Below are 14,007 nucleotides of genomic sequence, written 5' to 3'. Positions count from 1 at the left end.
ATGAACAACATGTAAGATCCAATAGATATATTAATAAGTCAATGTGTGAAACAGTTTTTAAAAATTACTTTTTAGCTAATAAGCCAAACGATCTGAAATAGTGTAAAGTAAACTTGTGCAAGATGAATGACATAAGTAAAGCTGACAGATTCTTGATTCAATTACAGGCGAAGGAATATCCACCATGAAAAAGGAGTGTACATTTCACATTCATTTATACATCTATCATCTATAATAGAATATCTTCAGCTTTGGTCTTTAATCATTCAATGCACTGAAGTCCTATAAAAAAACAAACGTGAAGTGAATACCAACAATTACCAAGCAAACATTCTCATACAGTTAGAGTGCCAAAGGCAAATAAAAACTCCAATATTAACTTCTGGAGCACACAATTGGTACGGAATAATTAGAATTGTACAGACCCGATTATAATTGACTAATACAATCATATATTTAAAAATAAATCCCAAGAAATATAAGTTGACAGGTACACACCTTAACAATTTGATAAGTACATACTTATTTTATATAGTCCAATACTAAGTTTTACATGACAAAAAATAAGGCCACAAGTTGCAGCAAAACCAAGAACATCACTAAATCTGAAGTTAAACTATGAGCTCATCAAGAAACAGTGCTTATTACACATGAATCCATTTAAAAACTCATTTTAACCCAATTATCCAAAGGAATATTTAATATCATATTCAAATTCAAATTTCAAATAATGAGCCAAAACATTCACACTCTTCTATAAATAGAACAGAAGACAAGGACCAAATGCACTCACCAATAATGTCATCTGTGAATTCAACTAGGGAGGAATGTTTTTTGTTTATGGCTGTGGAGGTATTGGTAAAACTTTCATATGGAGGTCGTTGTCAGTAGGGATTCGTTCGAAGGGTTATATTGTGTTAAATGTGGCATCCAGTGGCATAGCCTCTTTATTGTTGCTGAAGGTAGAACAACTCATTCTCGCTTTAAGATTCCTATCAATGTAAATGAAGATTCAATGTGCAATATAAAACAAGGGAGTGTTCTTGCTGAGCTTATCATGCAAGCTAAGCTTATTGTATGGGATGAAGCTCCGATGATTCATAAGCATTCCATAGAAGCCGTTGATAGGACTTTAAGACATATTTTGAGCGTGTGTAGTGAGTTCAGTATGGACAAATCGTTTGGTGGAAAACTGTGGTTTTTGGTGGTGACTTTAGACAAATTTTGCTTGTTGTTCCTAAAGGTAGTCGATAGAATGTTGTGAATGCTACCATTAACTCTTCAAATCTTTGGAGTAGTTGTACGGTTTTAAGGTTGACCAAAAACATGAGACTTTTGAGAGTTGAATCTTTTGTTGAAACTTCAAAATTGAAGGAATTTTCTTCTTGGGTTCCTTCTATTGGAGATGGAGTTGTTGGTGGTTCAAACGATGGTGAAGTTGTTATTGATCTTCCTTCTGACATTGTACTGTCTAATACTGGAGGTCCTCTTAAAACCATTGTTTCAAAGATCTATCCTTCTTATATGGATCCTGAAGAGTTGAGCAATTGTTTGTATGATCGTGTTATACTTGCTCCCACGCTAGACGTTGTTGGTGAGGTTAACCAGTTCATGATTTCGTTGGATCAGTCTCAAGGTCGAGTATATTTGAGCTCTGATAGCATTTCAAATTCTGATTCGACATCGAATGGTTCTGCTGAGATACATTCGGTTGAATTTTTGAATAATTTAAAGTGTTCGGGTACACCTAATCATGAATTGTTGTTGAAAGTTGGTACTCCTGTGATGTTGTTAAGGAATATAGATCACTCTAATGGTTTGTGTAATGACACCAGATTGATAATTACACGATTAGGTGATTATGTTTTGGAGGCTCGGTATTGGGTGGCCATAATAATGGTCATAAAGTGTTGATTCCTCGAATGTCTTTAATACCGTCTGATCCAATGTTGCCATTCAGATTCCAACGACGATAATTTCCATTGGTTGTGTCATATGCAATGACCATTAACAAAAGTCAAGGCCAATATCTCCTCTCATGTTGGATTATTGTTGAAAAACCCGGTCTTTAGTCATGAACAACTGTATGTTGCTATATCTAGAGTCACAAGTCGTGAAGGTTTGAAGATTTTAGTTTGTGGAGATGATAATGATAGTAGGAGTGATTCTACTGTTAATGTTGTTTGCAAAGAAGTTTTTCAAAATTTATGAACTACGTTTGTTGTTGTTTCTCTAAGAATTTGTCCTTTGGATTTTTGAATACCTATGTTTTGTTGATTGAATGAAACATGAACTATTTATTTGTTCAAATAATTTCTTTTTTTTTCTTTTATACTTAGTAAACATCTTCCTTTATTTGTATATATTATTCTATATCATTCACGCATGTCCTTTTTTGTTATTTTTTTAAATTTTCTGTCACTACACTTATAATTGATATTAAAATTATAATATGAGTATGAAATGTTTATGGGTTAAGAGAATTACAAATGTCTGTTTGTTGTTGTTTGTAATTGTTTATTATCTTATGAATGTAATTTTTAATTAATTTTTTTTTAGTTGTCAATATAGTTTTTTCTGTATTCTTTATTTTAATCTATTTAACTGTAAATATATCTTCTTTATTTGAAATTTTTTTATTCCTTGCTATGCACGGATCAAATAATACAAATTATAAATAATTAAAAAAACTTATCATTACATATACTTTACAAAAAAAAAAGAATGACCCTCTAGTCCTAATCTTTAAAAAAATTATATTCGAAACAAAATTTAATACATATGTAATTTGTGAGGAAAAACAAAAATACTCACAAAACTTAGATTTTTAATATACATAAATTTAAGTCAAAATATGGAAAACTTTGTCTTATTAAAAAGTCGAAAAAGTATAACGCGCAATACTAAAAAATACAATCTCAACGGTTACATAACCAAATTTCTTCGATGGAAAGTGGGTTGGGAAAGAGATTGGAAGGCGTGAGAAATGAAGATAAAATATGGCATTTTATACCGTGAAAAATAGGTGTAAAAACAAAAAAAATAATAGAAAACCATAGTCTGGGTTATAGTATAGGTGCCCGCAATGGGGAACTGTAGTCCGGACTATACATAGGACGAGTGTATGGGGCGAGGCTTAGGGTGGCCATCCACAATGGCAGACTATAGCTCGGACTATGCATAGTCCGGACAATAGTCCTCCCCATTGCATTTGCATGCCTGTATATTCCGGGCTATAGTCCACCCCATTATTGATGCCTTAACTATTTAGGTTTCAAATATATTTCATTTTATCTAAAAGTCCTGTCTTAGATACAATTTTACATACCACATGGTGAATGTCAAAACCTTCTTACTAAAATAAATGATCTTAAATAAGGTATTTCATCAAATCATAATATACTTCAAAAATATTTATATCATAATTAAATAAGGTATTTCATCTAATGTATTTCCTCAAAATATATTATGTTTATTTTTAATCATTAGTCTCACACGACACCATATTACTCCCTCAGTCCCAACTATGTTGAGTCATATTCCTTTTTGTGATTAAGTTGAGTTATTTTCTTTTTTCTACTAAAAATAAAACATCAAATCACTCTTACTTTATTTCATCAACTACTTTACTTTCTCTTTATATTTCCAATTCCATCCGTTCCACAGTAGTTGAGGCATTTCTATTCGACACACGATTTAAGAAAATTTGTTATAATTGAGTTAAATAGAAATAATAAAGTAGGAAATGAAAAAGGTATAGAGATTGAAGACAGTAAATTAAGCGAGAAAAAAATGTGTTGAATTTAATTAAAAAGGAAATGACTCAACTACTATGAAATATACCAAAATGACAAAATGATTCAAATACTATGGAACGGATGGAGTACTTTATTCATGATGGGGTTTGGAGCCCCTTGCACAGCGGAAGACTTGTACAAAACAAATAAATCAGACGTAGGATCTATTTGACAGATTATGGGATTAATCTATTCACATGTTAACACATAATTGCATGCTAGAACGCAAATAATTCATGCTTAAAGAATATAAATCCTAAAACATCAATTCTACGGTTTAGAGTTATCGATTTGATTCTCCAAAGAATCGTCGATTACTCGCACCTTCTCCACGATGATCTTCAATACTAGACCACAGATCTTCTGACTGGTTCCCGAACTGTATCTCGATATCAGGGTGGGCTGATCTTATCAAAATACTAGGACTCGAATAAAGAGACAGAACTTTCTCACGGAGGAGGAGCTGAAAAACTCACGGAGGAGAAAATTAGAAAATTTCGTCCTCCTTCAAAAAGAGAAGGGACGAAAATTTCATCTTTAAAATTGTGTTTTCTGTCTAATTTATTCTCCTATTTATATTAAGTTCATATTGGGCTCAGTCAGGGATCTATGGAAGGTTTTGGATATGGGCCCCCCCAATTAGCTTTTTACTAATTAAATTAAACTCACAATTTAATACAAGCGTATATTAGAATATTACGAGCAACCACTACAGAAGTAATATTGACCTCCCCATCCAAATCCGAAATTACAAGTAATCCGAATTTCCATTTTGTTTATTATTTATTTCCCGCGCTTAAGATATAAATGGCCATTAATTAATTAAAGTCTGTTATAGACTTAATTAATTAACATCTTATTAATTCCAAGAGTGGACTTAGCAATAAACACTTATTTATTATTCATGGAATAATTAAATTCCAACTGGCCAGTTTCCGAATAATAAAAACCTTGTTCAAGCTCCTCTTGAGGACATTATCAAACGAGACTCACCTCGCGCACGATTCAACATAATAGCAATCCTAGCACCGCTAGATATTAATCACCACTACCCAATATATCAGGATTATTGGGTTGCGAAAAACTCGCACCTTTTGATAAGTCAAAGTAGTGCATAATCAATACTGTATGCTCAATGCTAACATATGTAGATTAAGAAATAGTATTTTATCAAGACCTAGTCTTTCAGTAGATAGCATAAAGACATGTGTTGCTGTTAGATCCATTCAGTGCTCTACCACACCAACGTCATCTTATTTCAGAAAGGCTTAGAAATAATCGGACTGACATTGCAACCTTTCACGATATGTAGTCTAAGCCTATCTGGATTGTGAAATTCTTCTTTTTCTTTTACAAAGCATTACATAGAACTGACTGTGTTACCTTAAAGTGGATGACGCCCACAACCAGTCTACTAAGCAAAAGACTTAGACTTTGTTTGCTTCTTATACATTTAAATGTTTATAAAACATCTTATAAATGCACAAGCAAACACAATGTAATAATATACTGATCCTATTCGTGTGATACTGCTCGAATAATACTGAATCGGGTTAAAAGTGGATTGTAGAGTTTTCCATATACAAGCAAGATTATATTCGCGCGAACTTGCTCGAAACATGTTTTTCAGTATATCAAACCTAACAATTCATATCTCCAACTTTTCAACACAAAGTTCTAAATTTTCAAGCCCAAAAATTTTGATGCAACTTAATTGGGGATGGAGTATCATTTTTGTCCACCTCAATATATTTAGTTTTTAAATTTATAAAGTTAATATTAAAAATATATTATCATAACTTCTACATGTCACATGGAGTAATAAATTAAAGCGAGAATGTATCATTTATTATGAGATGGAGAAAGTATTTTATATTACAAGTAAAATCATCATTTACATCATATAAATCTTAAAAATAGAATAAATTATTCTGCTATCGGACAATAATAATGAGCTGCATGTCATCGATTTACATAACAGTAATTTATATATAACTATATAAATTTTATGTTTGACCCCCTAGCAAAAAAATAGATGCGAATATCATACACGAAAATAAATTTTATGTGATTTCACTTATAATAAGTTGAAAATAGATTTGAACTAAGAAATTTCCAACCATTTCAAAATATGGTTGGTTTTGAAATATACCTATTTTTTGTCTATATTAGAATTTTCTAATCAACTTGTTGAGTAAAATTAACATCATCTGTATACATCATTTATAAGTTATAACAATTGACATCCATTGAATTCATCAACGTTTCCCTGCATCAAAAAATTGGATTAACATTGCATCACTATAAATTCAATTATCACAGCTATGCTAATTTAATATAAAAAATTTATATATGAAACTAAAAATTATAGGACGCGAAATTATCTACAATACATATCGTTTTGCATACAAAAATAAATTCCACCACCACCAACTAATATTACTACCACTACTATATAGCTCGAATATTAAATATAAATATAAAATTTTTATATATATAAATATAAATTTTAAACAATTTTAATATACTATATAGTAATATAAAATATGAAATAAATTAATACTGTATATAAATTTAATTACTTAACTAAAATTAAGTTAATTTTTATGATAGATATTAAATAAAATCCAATAAATTAGAAATCAGATTATGACCTTACTTTTAGTAAAAGATACATGTAGAGCCCAACACCAAATTAAAAAATTATCAATTGTATAAAAGTTTGCACTATTAATTAAACTCTAGGGGCGTTTGAATAACTAGAAAAGGGTGGATATGGCCCTTATCCATGTTTATTTTTCTGTTTGGTTACAAAATCGATTTTTACACATGACCTGGTAAAAACATGCTGACCCGAAAGATTTTGAGATTGGCATCACTCTCAGTGAGAAACTGAATACCTCTTTTCAATTGCGATAAGACACTCTTCCCGATGCAGCAACATAGATTGAAATTTTGGAGACAATTTTACCCATATCCTTCCGTCGTTTAGCTCTCTTCCTCTCATTTCTTCCACACAATTTCCAGTTGGCAGTGCATAGCTCGTTCACCACGCCGATTATTCGACTTCCACAAGCGATGCACGCCGAAGATGCCCGGCGAAAGCAGGTAACCCCCTTATCATCCCCCTTCGGCTAACTAGTCCGTCGGGGTTCTAATTGTGGTTATGTGAGTAATTTTGTTCCAATTTTTACCGTCTAATTTGTGCAGCTCATTCTCAATTGAATTCAATTTGTTATTGCTGGACATGGTAGTCTGTTATTCAGCCTCAATTTCGTTATTCCATGTCGAAATTCTAATTTTAATGGAGGACATTTTTGTCATTCCATAAAAAAGGTTGATCAAATTTTTTTAGCGCACGCTTTGCTTTTCTAGTTGGACTAGAGACACCCAATTTGGTACCAAACATCCTTAACTACAAAGGTTGAAACCAATATGAGGGTGGGAAAAGTGAAAAGGGCCCATATCCATAGTTTACTTATACACATATTCAAACGCCCCCTTAAAAGTACATGTTTAAACGTGTACTACATATTACTATATCGATGCTGCCTAATTATTGAATAACAGTATCATACATGTCTGGGCATAGAAATACATCCTAAACACAATAAAAGCCCAAACAGAAGGCCTAAGAGTGTCCACTGTAGGGGCGGCACGTCGGCCGCCCCCTTCCCGCGGCCGCCCCGCCTATCTATAGTGAGGAGGACGTCCGCCCTGAGGCGGACGACATTTTCGGGGAGGAAGGTCCTTCGGCGTTTTTTGTGCGAGGACACGCCGGTGCCCGATCGCCGTGCCTATAGGCGCGCCGGCCTATAGTGCGCCAGCGATCGGCGCGCCGGTCGGCCGGATAATTTTTTTTTATTATTTTCCAAGGGGGTGGGGAAGAAGGGGGAGGCGTGGCTGGGTTTGAGGCTTCCGTTGGGGCGGAGGCGGCGGCTGAGGGAGGAGGAGAGGGCGGGGGGGCCGTCGCGGGCGGGGCAGGTGGGGCTGAGGAGGGATTTGGAGAGCTTCATAGAGGAAGAGGGGCGGCGGGAGGAGGTGAGGAAATGGGGTCTGTCAGTGTCCATTTCCTGTACTAATTTCTTGATTTTAGTGCGTGTTTGGGTGTGGTGTGTTTTTTTTACTGCGCTAGTGTTTTGGTGGCATGGGGGCAAATGGATGTTGATGTAAAAGTTAAGAATGATGTAAAAGTTTTACGGCCGGATAAATATTTTTTTTTGTTGTATAATTTTACTGTTTCCAATACAACGAATATTCGGTCTCAATCACTCCGTTTTCTAATTATTTACATTCCAATGATTTTAATTATAATTGATTGAAACTAAAGGAAAAAATTAAAATGAAAATTGGTTATAAAATTTTGGGGCTATTGGAAGTGTCCGCCTATAGTGGCGGAAACCTTTTTTTTGGGCGCAGACAAAAAAACTGGGGCTGTGGACAAAAAAGGGGGCGGGGCTATTGGAGTTGTCCGCCTTATAGTAGATACTCTAACGATAGTAAATAATACTCGCTCCATTCCATTCCATGTTAATAAAGACATTTTTCTATATTGGAGTTAATTGAGTCATTTCTAATTTTGGCAAAAATTAATTCTAGACCTCTTACTTTATTCTCTCTCCATTTTTCTTCCTTTATTCTCTTTTAGCAAAAACTAATTCTATACCCCTTACTTTATTCTCTCTCCACATTTCTTCCTTTAATCTCTTTTACTCTTTTCACCGTTCATTTAACACACTATTCTTAAACTCCGTGCCAAAAAATTGATATTTATACTAATCTAAAGTGGCAGTTTGATGAAAAGACAATTTTATCCTTTTTGGAGGGAAAATGAGAAGTTGATATAATTAATTTTTTTCATTTTTTACAAATACTTATATAACAATATAGTATGCGTAATAGACTTTTGTATCCTTTCTAAAAAATTTGCTTCTTCCCAAGAAATTATTTTGCAGGAGTGGCTTACACTGGAAGTTTGAACAGTATTATAAAAATATTAGATGACCTGATACAATTAGAACTACTATTACGGAGAGCAATAAACTAGGAGTAGTCCTTATTATCTCTTACTCAATCGGCCGCTGGTGTGGTTGAACCAGCGGATGAACACCTTCCTTTCCATCTCGGCCCGGAAAGGAGATCCGACAATTCGTGCACGCTTTTCAATGCCTCTGCTATTAGAAATGGGCCACTCACCCCTTAAAATGCCTCATAAGGGGTGAGTGGCCCATTTCTAATATGGTATCAGAGCGGACCCAAGTCGATGATGGTTTTCTCTTTATCTCTTATCTACCTCACGAGTGGAAGGGCGTGTTAAATTCTCTAAATTCTGTCTCACATCGACTTGGTGATGATCCTATCTCTTCTATATAAGTGTGGATAACCCCCCTTATGAGGCCTTTTAAGGAGTGAGTGACCCATTTCTAATCTTATGAGGCCTTTTAAGTGGTGAGTGGCCCATTTCTAATTATGAGGCCTTTTAAGGGGTGAGTGGCCACTCACCCCTTAAAAGGCCTCATAATTAGAAATGGGCCACTCACCACTTAAAAGGCCTCATAAGATTAGAAATGGGTCACTCACTCCTTAAAAGGCCTCATAAGGGGGAGGGTTATCCACACTTATATAGAAGAGATAGGATCATCACCAAGTCGATGTGGGACAGAATTTAGAGAATTTAACATCTGCGCTCGGTCCCAACTTCTAATTATATCTATTTTCTGTAATAATTTACCTGAGAAACCACTTTCGAAATTGAAGGAAATTGAATTGGGCGGCGGATGGTGGTAGAGGTCGACGGTTTTGGGGAATCGGAGGGAATGGGCTTCATGAACTGGGTTCTTGTATTTTCAAATTGAGGCAATGAATTACGCCTGTGATGAAGATTGAAGAGAAAGAAAACAATTTTTTTAGCTTTAACATTTATTAGTACTATGATATTTAATGCATTAATTGTTTATTTTAATTTGAAGGGTGTCGGTTTTTAAGTATAAATTTTTATCTATTTTGTATAATTTGTGAGATTAGTATAATAGTATGAGTACTATTATAAAGTTTACCAATATTTATGAATAAGGATTCTTTTTGCATTTTGTTAGTTCGAATGGTTTTGAGTTTTTATATATTTCTTTTGCTCAATTTTAATAATGTTGTAGTATATGATCTTTATTTTTCTTTGAAGAGTTATTATTCTTATGTTGTCATATTTGGTGTTTCAATCTTGAGCAATGTGAAAGGCAATTCTAGAGCATTGTAAGAGCATCTCCAATGGGCGGATGTTCCACTCGGACATCCACTAGTACATCCCGAAAACACCTCCCGCCACGTCACTAGGACTTCCCATCCCACTGTCACGTCACTAGGACATCCCTTCACAATTCGCCCTTCCCACTAGGACTTCCCGCAATAAAAAATTTAAAAAAATTTAAAAATCGGACGTCCGACCCGGACGTCCGACCCACGCCACAATGGCGGACTTCCGCCCGCCCGTCGCGCCGACGTCCGAGGACACCCGACGTCCTCACGGGACGTCCGTATCCGACCTCTCCTGCCATAATGGCGGACGTCCCGGTCGCCCGTTGCGCACGTCCGACCGGACGTCCGCCATTGGAGATGCTCTAAGTGACGGATTCATCATTCCACCATCTCCTTGCCTAATTAAATTATAATTATTCCTTAAAAATTGAAATTATTTTATATTTTGGTATACCTTAAAAATTAGAAATTTTCTAAATCTTCTATTTAAGACATGGATTTTACGATGCACTAATGCTACTTCTATTACTTTTTTCTTCTTCTCTCTTACTTATCAATTGTGCTTTAAAATTTATGCAATTCAAAATTTTATATTTTTCAAAGATGGAGGTAATATATAGTTATATATATATATATATATATATATATATATATATAGGATTGAAAATATATATATATATATATATGGTAGTGTTAATCTCTTTTTCCTCTCTTAGATTTAAGTTCCTTCTTAATTTGGGTCGTTGGATTTGGTGGATGGAGGGACCGGATGAAACCCCATTTTTTAATCCCGTGTTGCATTATATGGTGGAATTTGTGCATTATAAGGGTAAACTAGTAAAACAACTAAATTGGAAACCGCCCAAAACGGAAGGAGCGAATTTCCAGCGGGATTTTGATACAACCTTCCATCTACTCACTATCTCTCTCATAAACCTTCCATCTTCTCATTCACTCTCTCACTCCATCCCATCAGCCCACGATCAAAACTATTCTCCACCATTTCAAAACCGCTGAAACCCTAGTCGCCTCTCCAATTGAAGAGAAACCAAATCCACAGTCGATTCTCGCCGCGGAATTCACCGTCGGTCGACGATTCACAGGCTTAAAGTTCCGATTTTCAATTGTGTGCGCGCCGATTGAGTTTCTATTCGCAACAATGTGGGTTTCCAAAGTTCCGTTTTTGGGTAATAATCACTCTTAAACGTTGATTGTCGTCATTTACGAGACCACATAGTAATCGATTCACAGTTTTTAGTGTTGATTAAGTTCCTAGATGCAATAATGCACAATTTTTTTGGTAGATTTTTCTGTAAACAATGAAAAGCACATCATTCGGATTAGGGTTCTGGTCATTGTTGAAGTGTGTAGTTGACTTTTGTGTTACATTTGGTATATGTTCGATTATTCCGGGTGAAACCATACTGATGTCGTAGATGTTGCTGAAAATGTCCGATTTTGTGTTCAATGTGTTGTTGATTTTGTCCATTATTGACGATTTGGGTTGATTATTGAGTTATATAAGTGTTTTTTATGATTTGGATGAAGAAATTTAACTGATTTCCATGGTGTGTCTGACAGTGCATCAATGACGAAAAGAGGCCGACCCTTCAATACCCAACCAACACAGACTACAGGTGATAAATCTTTTGCATTCTTCTTGAATTTGTTCAAATCTGATACCATTGGTTCAGCTAGAGCTCTGCATTATTTGGTTGTTCGTTGTTCATTATTGCACTCTGTTTTGTACATCATGAGTTTGTTTCAATAAAAAACGTTTGGTTTCCACTGAAATTGTGCATTATTGTACCATGGTGTTTAGGCATTGGTTATTAAATTGTAATAGGTAGTGGTCTGTTTCATATTTGTTCTTTTCTTTTGTTTACACGTTGTTCATTATCTATACCGTTTTGTACATTACATTAGTTTAATTTGATGCATTATTCATTCTGTTCTGTTGTAAGCTACATTATTTATATCGTTTTTTACATTACATTACCACTTTTCATATATTACTGACAAGTTACAAGTACGTAATATTGTGTTCGATGTAATACATGCATTATATATAAAGTTTGGTACATTAATAGTCAGTTACTACTCATTATATGAACTTCTTGGTATATTACTGAGTTGCATGGGAAAATTTAAATATCTTTTGGTACATTATTGATATGTTGCCGTGCATTATGTGTTATTTATCGTACATTACTCACATGTTATATTAACCATTACTGTTGTTGCTATTACACATGCATTATACATATATTTTTGTACATTATTGTTCTGTTACATCACTGATACATATAATTTACTTTTGCTAAACCAGGAGGTGTTGGAGGAACTTGGCAGCAATGACGATCTCAATTCACCCAACTAGGAGGTGTTGGAGGAAGATGAACCAAGTAGGCTTGTTTGAAAATGCTCATACCCATGGATCAACTGCATTCCTTGTACGCTGCGGTGGCAGCGACGGCTCTGTGGCGGTCCCGGTGAGAGAGGATTTTGCAGCAGCTAGTTGAAACAAGAACGACAACAACATTGTACTTCAAGATGTGTCCAACTGATTTGAAATAGATTTGTAGGGTATTTTTTCTAGATTTATGATGATATAAAGCACTTGGGATGGTTTGAATTCAATTTCCTTTCAACATTATTTTCTTCAATATGTACATTATTCACTGATCCGTGCACATTATTAGACACTTTTGGTACATTATTTACTGTACCAAATCTTAAACGCATTAAAAATGAAATTTAATTCATGTGTTGGTGCTATAACCTAGCCTCATGGGTTGCTAAACCCAAGGGAAATGATTCAAACTCTTTGCCCTTTGAGATGGTTCCGTTTGTGAGTGGGTACTACAACCTAGCCACATGGATTGCTAAACCCAAAGGACATGAATTCAATTTCCTTTCAACATTATTTTCTTCAATATGTACATTATTCACTGATCCGTGCACATTATTAGACACTTTTGGTACATTATTTACTGTACCAAATCTTAAACGCATTAAAAAATAAAATTTAATTCATGTGTTGGTGCTATAACCTAGCCCCATGGGTTGCTAAACCCAAGGGAAATGATTCAAACTCTTTGCCCTTTGTGATGGTTCCGTTTGTGAGTGGGTACTACAACCTAGCCCCATGGATTGCTAAACCCAAAGGGCATGAATTCAATTTCTTTTCAACATTATTTTCTTCAATATGTACATTATTCACTGATCCGTGCACATTATTAGACACTTTTGGTACATTATTTACTGTACCAAATCTTAAACGCATTAAAAAATGAAATTTAATTCATGTGTTGGTGCTATAACCTAGCCCCATGGGTTGCTAAACCCAAGGGAAATGATTCAAACTCTTTGCCATTTGTGATGGTTCCGTTTGTGAGTGGGTACTACAACCTAGCCCCATGGATTGCTAAACCCAAAGGACATGAATTCAATTTCCTTTCAACATTATTTTCTTCAATATGTACATTATTCACTGATCCGTGCACATTATTAGACGCTTTTGGTACATTATTTACTGTACCAAATCTTAAACGCATTAAAAAATGAAATTTAATTCATGTGTTGGTGCTATAACCTAGCCCCATGGGTTGCTAAACCCAAGGGAAATGATTCAAACTCTTTGCCCTTTGTGATGGTTCCGTTTGTGAGTGGGTACTACAACCTAGCCCCATGAATTGCTAAACCCAAAGGGCATGAATTCAATTTCCTTTCAACATTATTTTCTTCAATATGTACATTATTCACTAATCCGTGCATATTATTAGTCACTTTTGGTACATTATTTACTGTACCAAATCTTAAACGCATTAAAAATGAAATTTAATTCATGTGTTGGTGCTATAACCTAGCCCCATGGATTGCTAAACCCAAGAGAAATGATTCAAACTCTTTGCCCTTTGTGATGGTTCCGTTTGTGAGTGGGTACTATAACCAAGCC

The 14,007-nt window shown here is 34.8% G+C and overlaps 1 protein-coding gene across 1 annotated transcript; it reads left to right on the top strand.

Moving 5' to 3' along the window:
- The first annotated feature begins 871 nt into the window (after nt 1–871).
- On the top strand, nt 872–1,914 carry LOC121757599. Its single transcript, XM_042153120.1, has 2 exons — nt 872–1,243; nt 1,375–1,914. Exons 1-2 carry the CDS (start codon nt 872–874, stop codon nt 1,912–1,914), a joined length of 912 nt encoding a protein of 303 aa, XP_042009054.1.
- Nucleotides 1,915–14,007: the final 12,093 nt, after the last annotated feature.

This window comes from Salvia splendens, chromosome 12, assembly GCF_004379255.2.
Source record: "Salvia splendens isolate huo1 chromosome 12, SspV2, whole genome shotgun sequence".
Lineage (NCBI taxonomy): Eukaryota > Viridiplantae > Streptophyta > Magnoliopsida > Lamiales > Lamiaceae > Salvia > Salvia splendens.
Note: the sequence above shows the minus strand (reverse complement) of the source record. Positions and strands in the feature narration are given on the sequence as shown.

Bases quoted from the DNA above. Each gene is read 5' to 3' on its own strand.
- LOC121757599 (XM_042153120.1), top strand. From the start codon at position 872: ATGGAGGTCGTTGTCAGTAGGGATTCGTTCGAAGGGTTATATTGTGTT. The intron at 1,244-1,374 runs GTAGTCGATAGA...TCAAAATTGAAG, and splicing joins TTTGCTTGTTGTTCCTAAAG to GAATTTTCTTCTTGGGTTCC.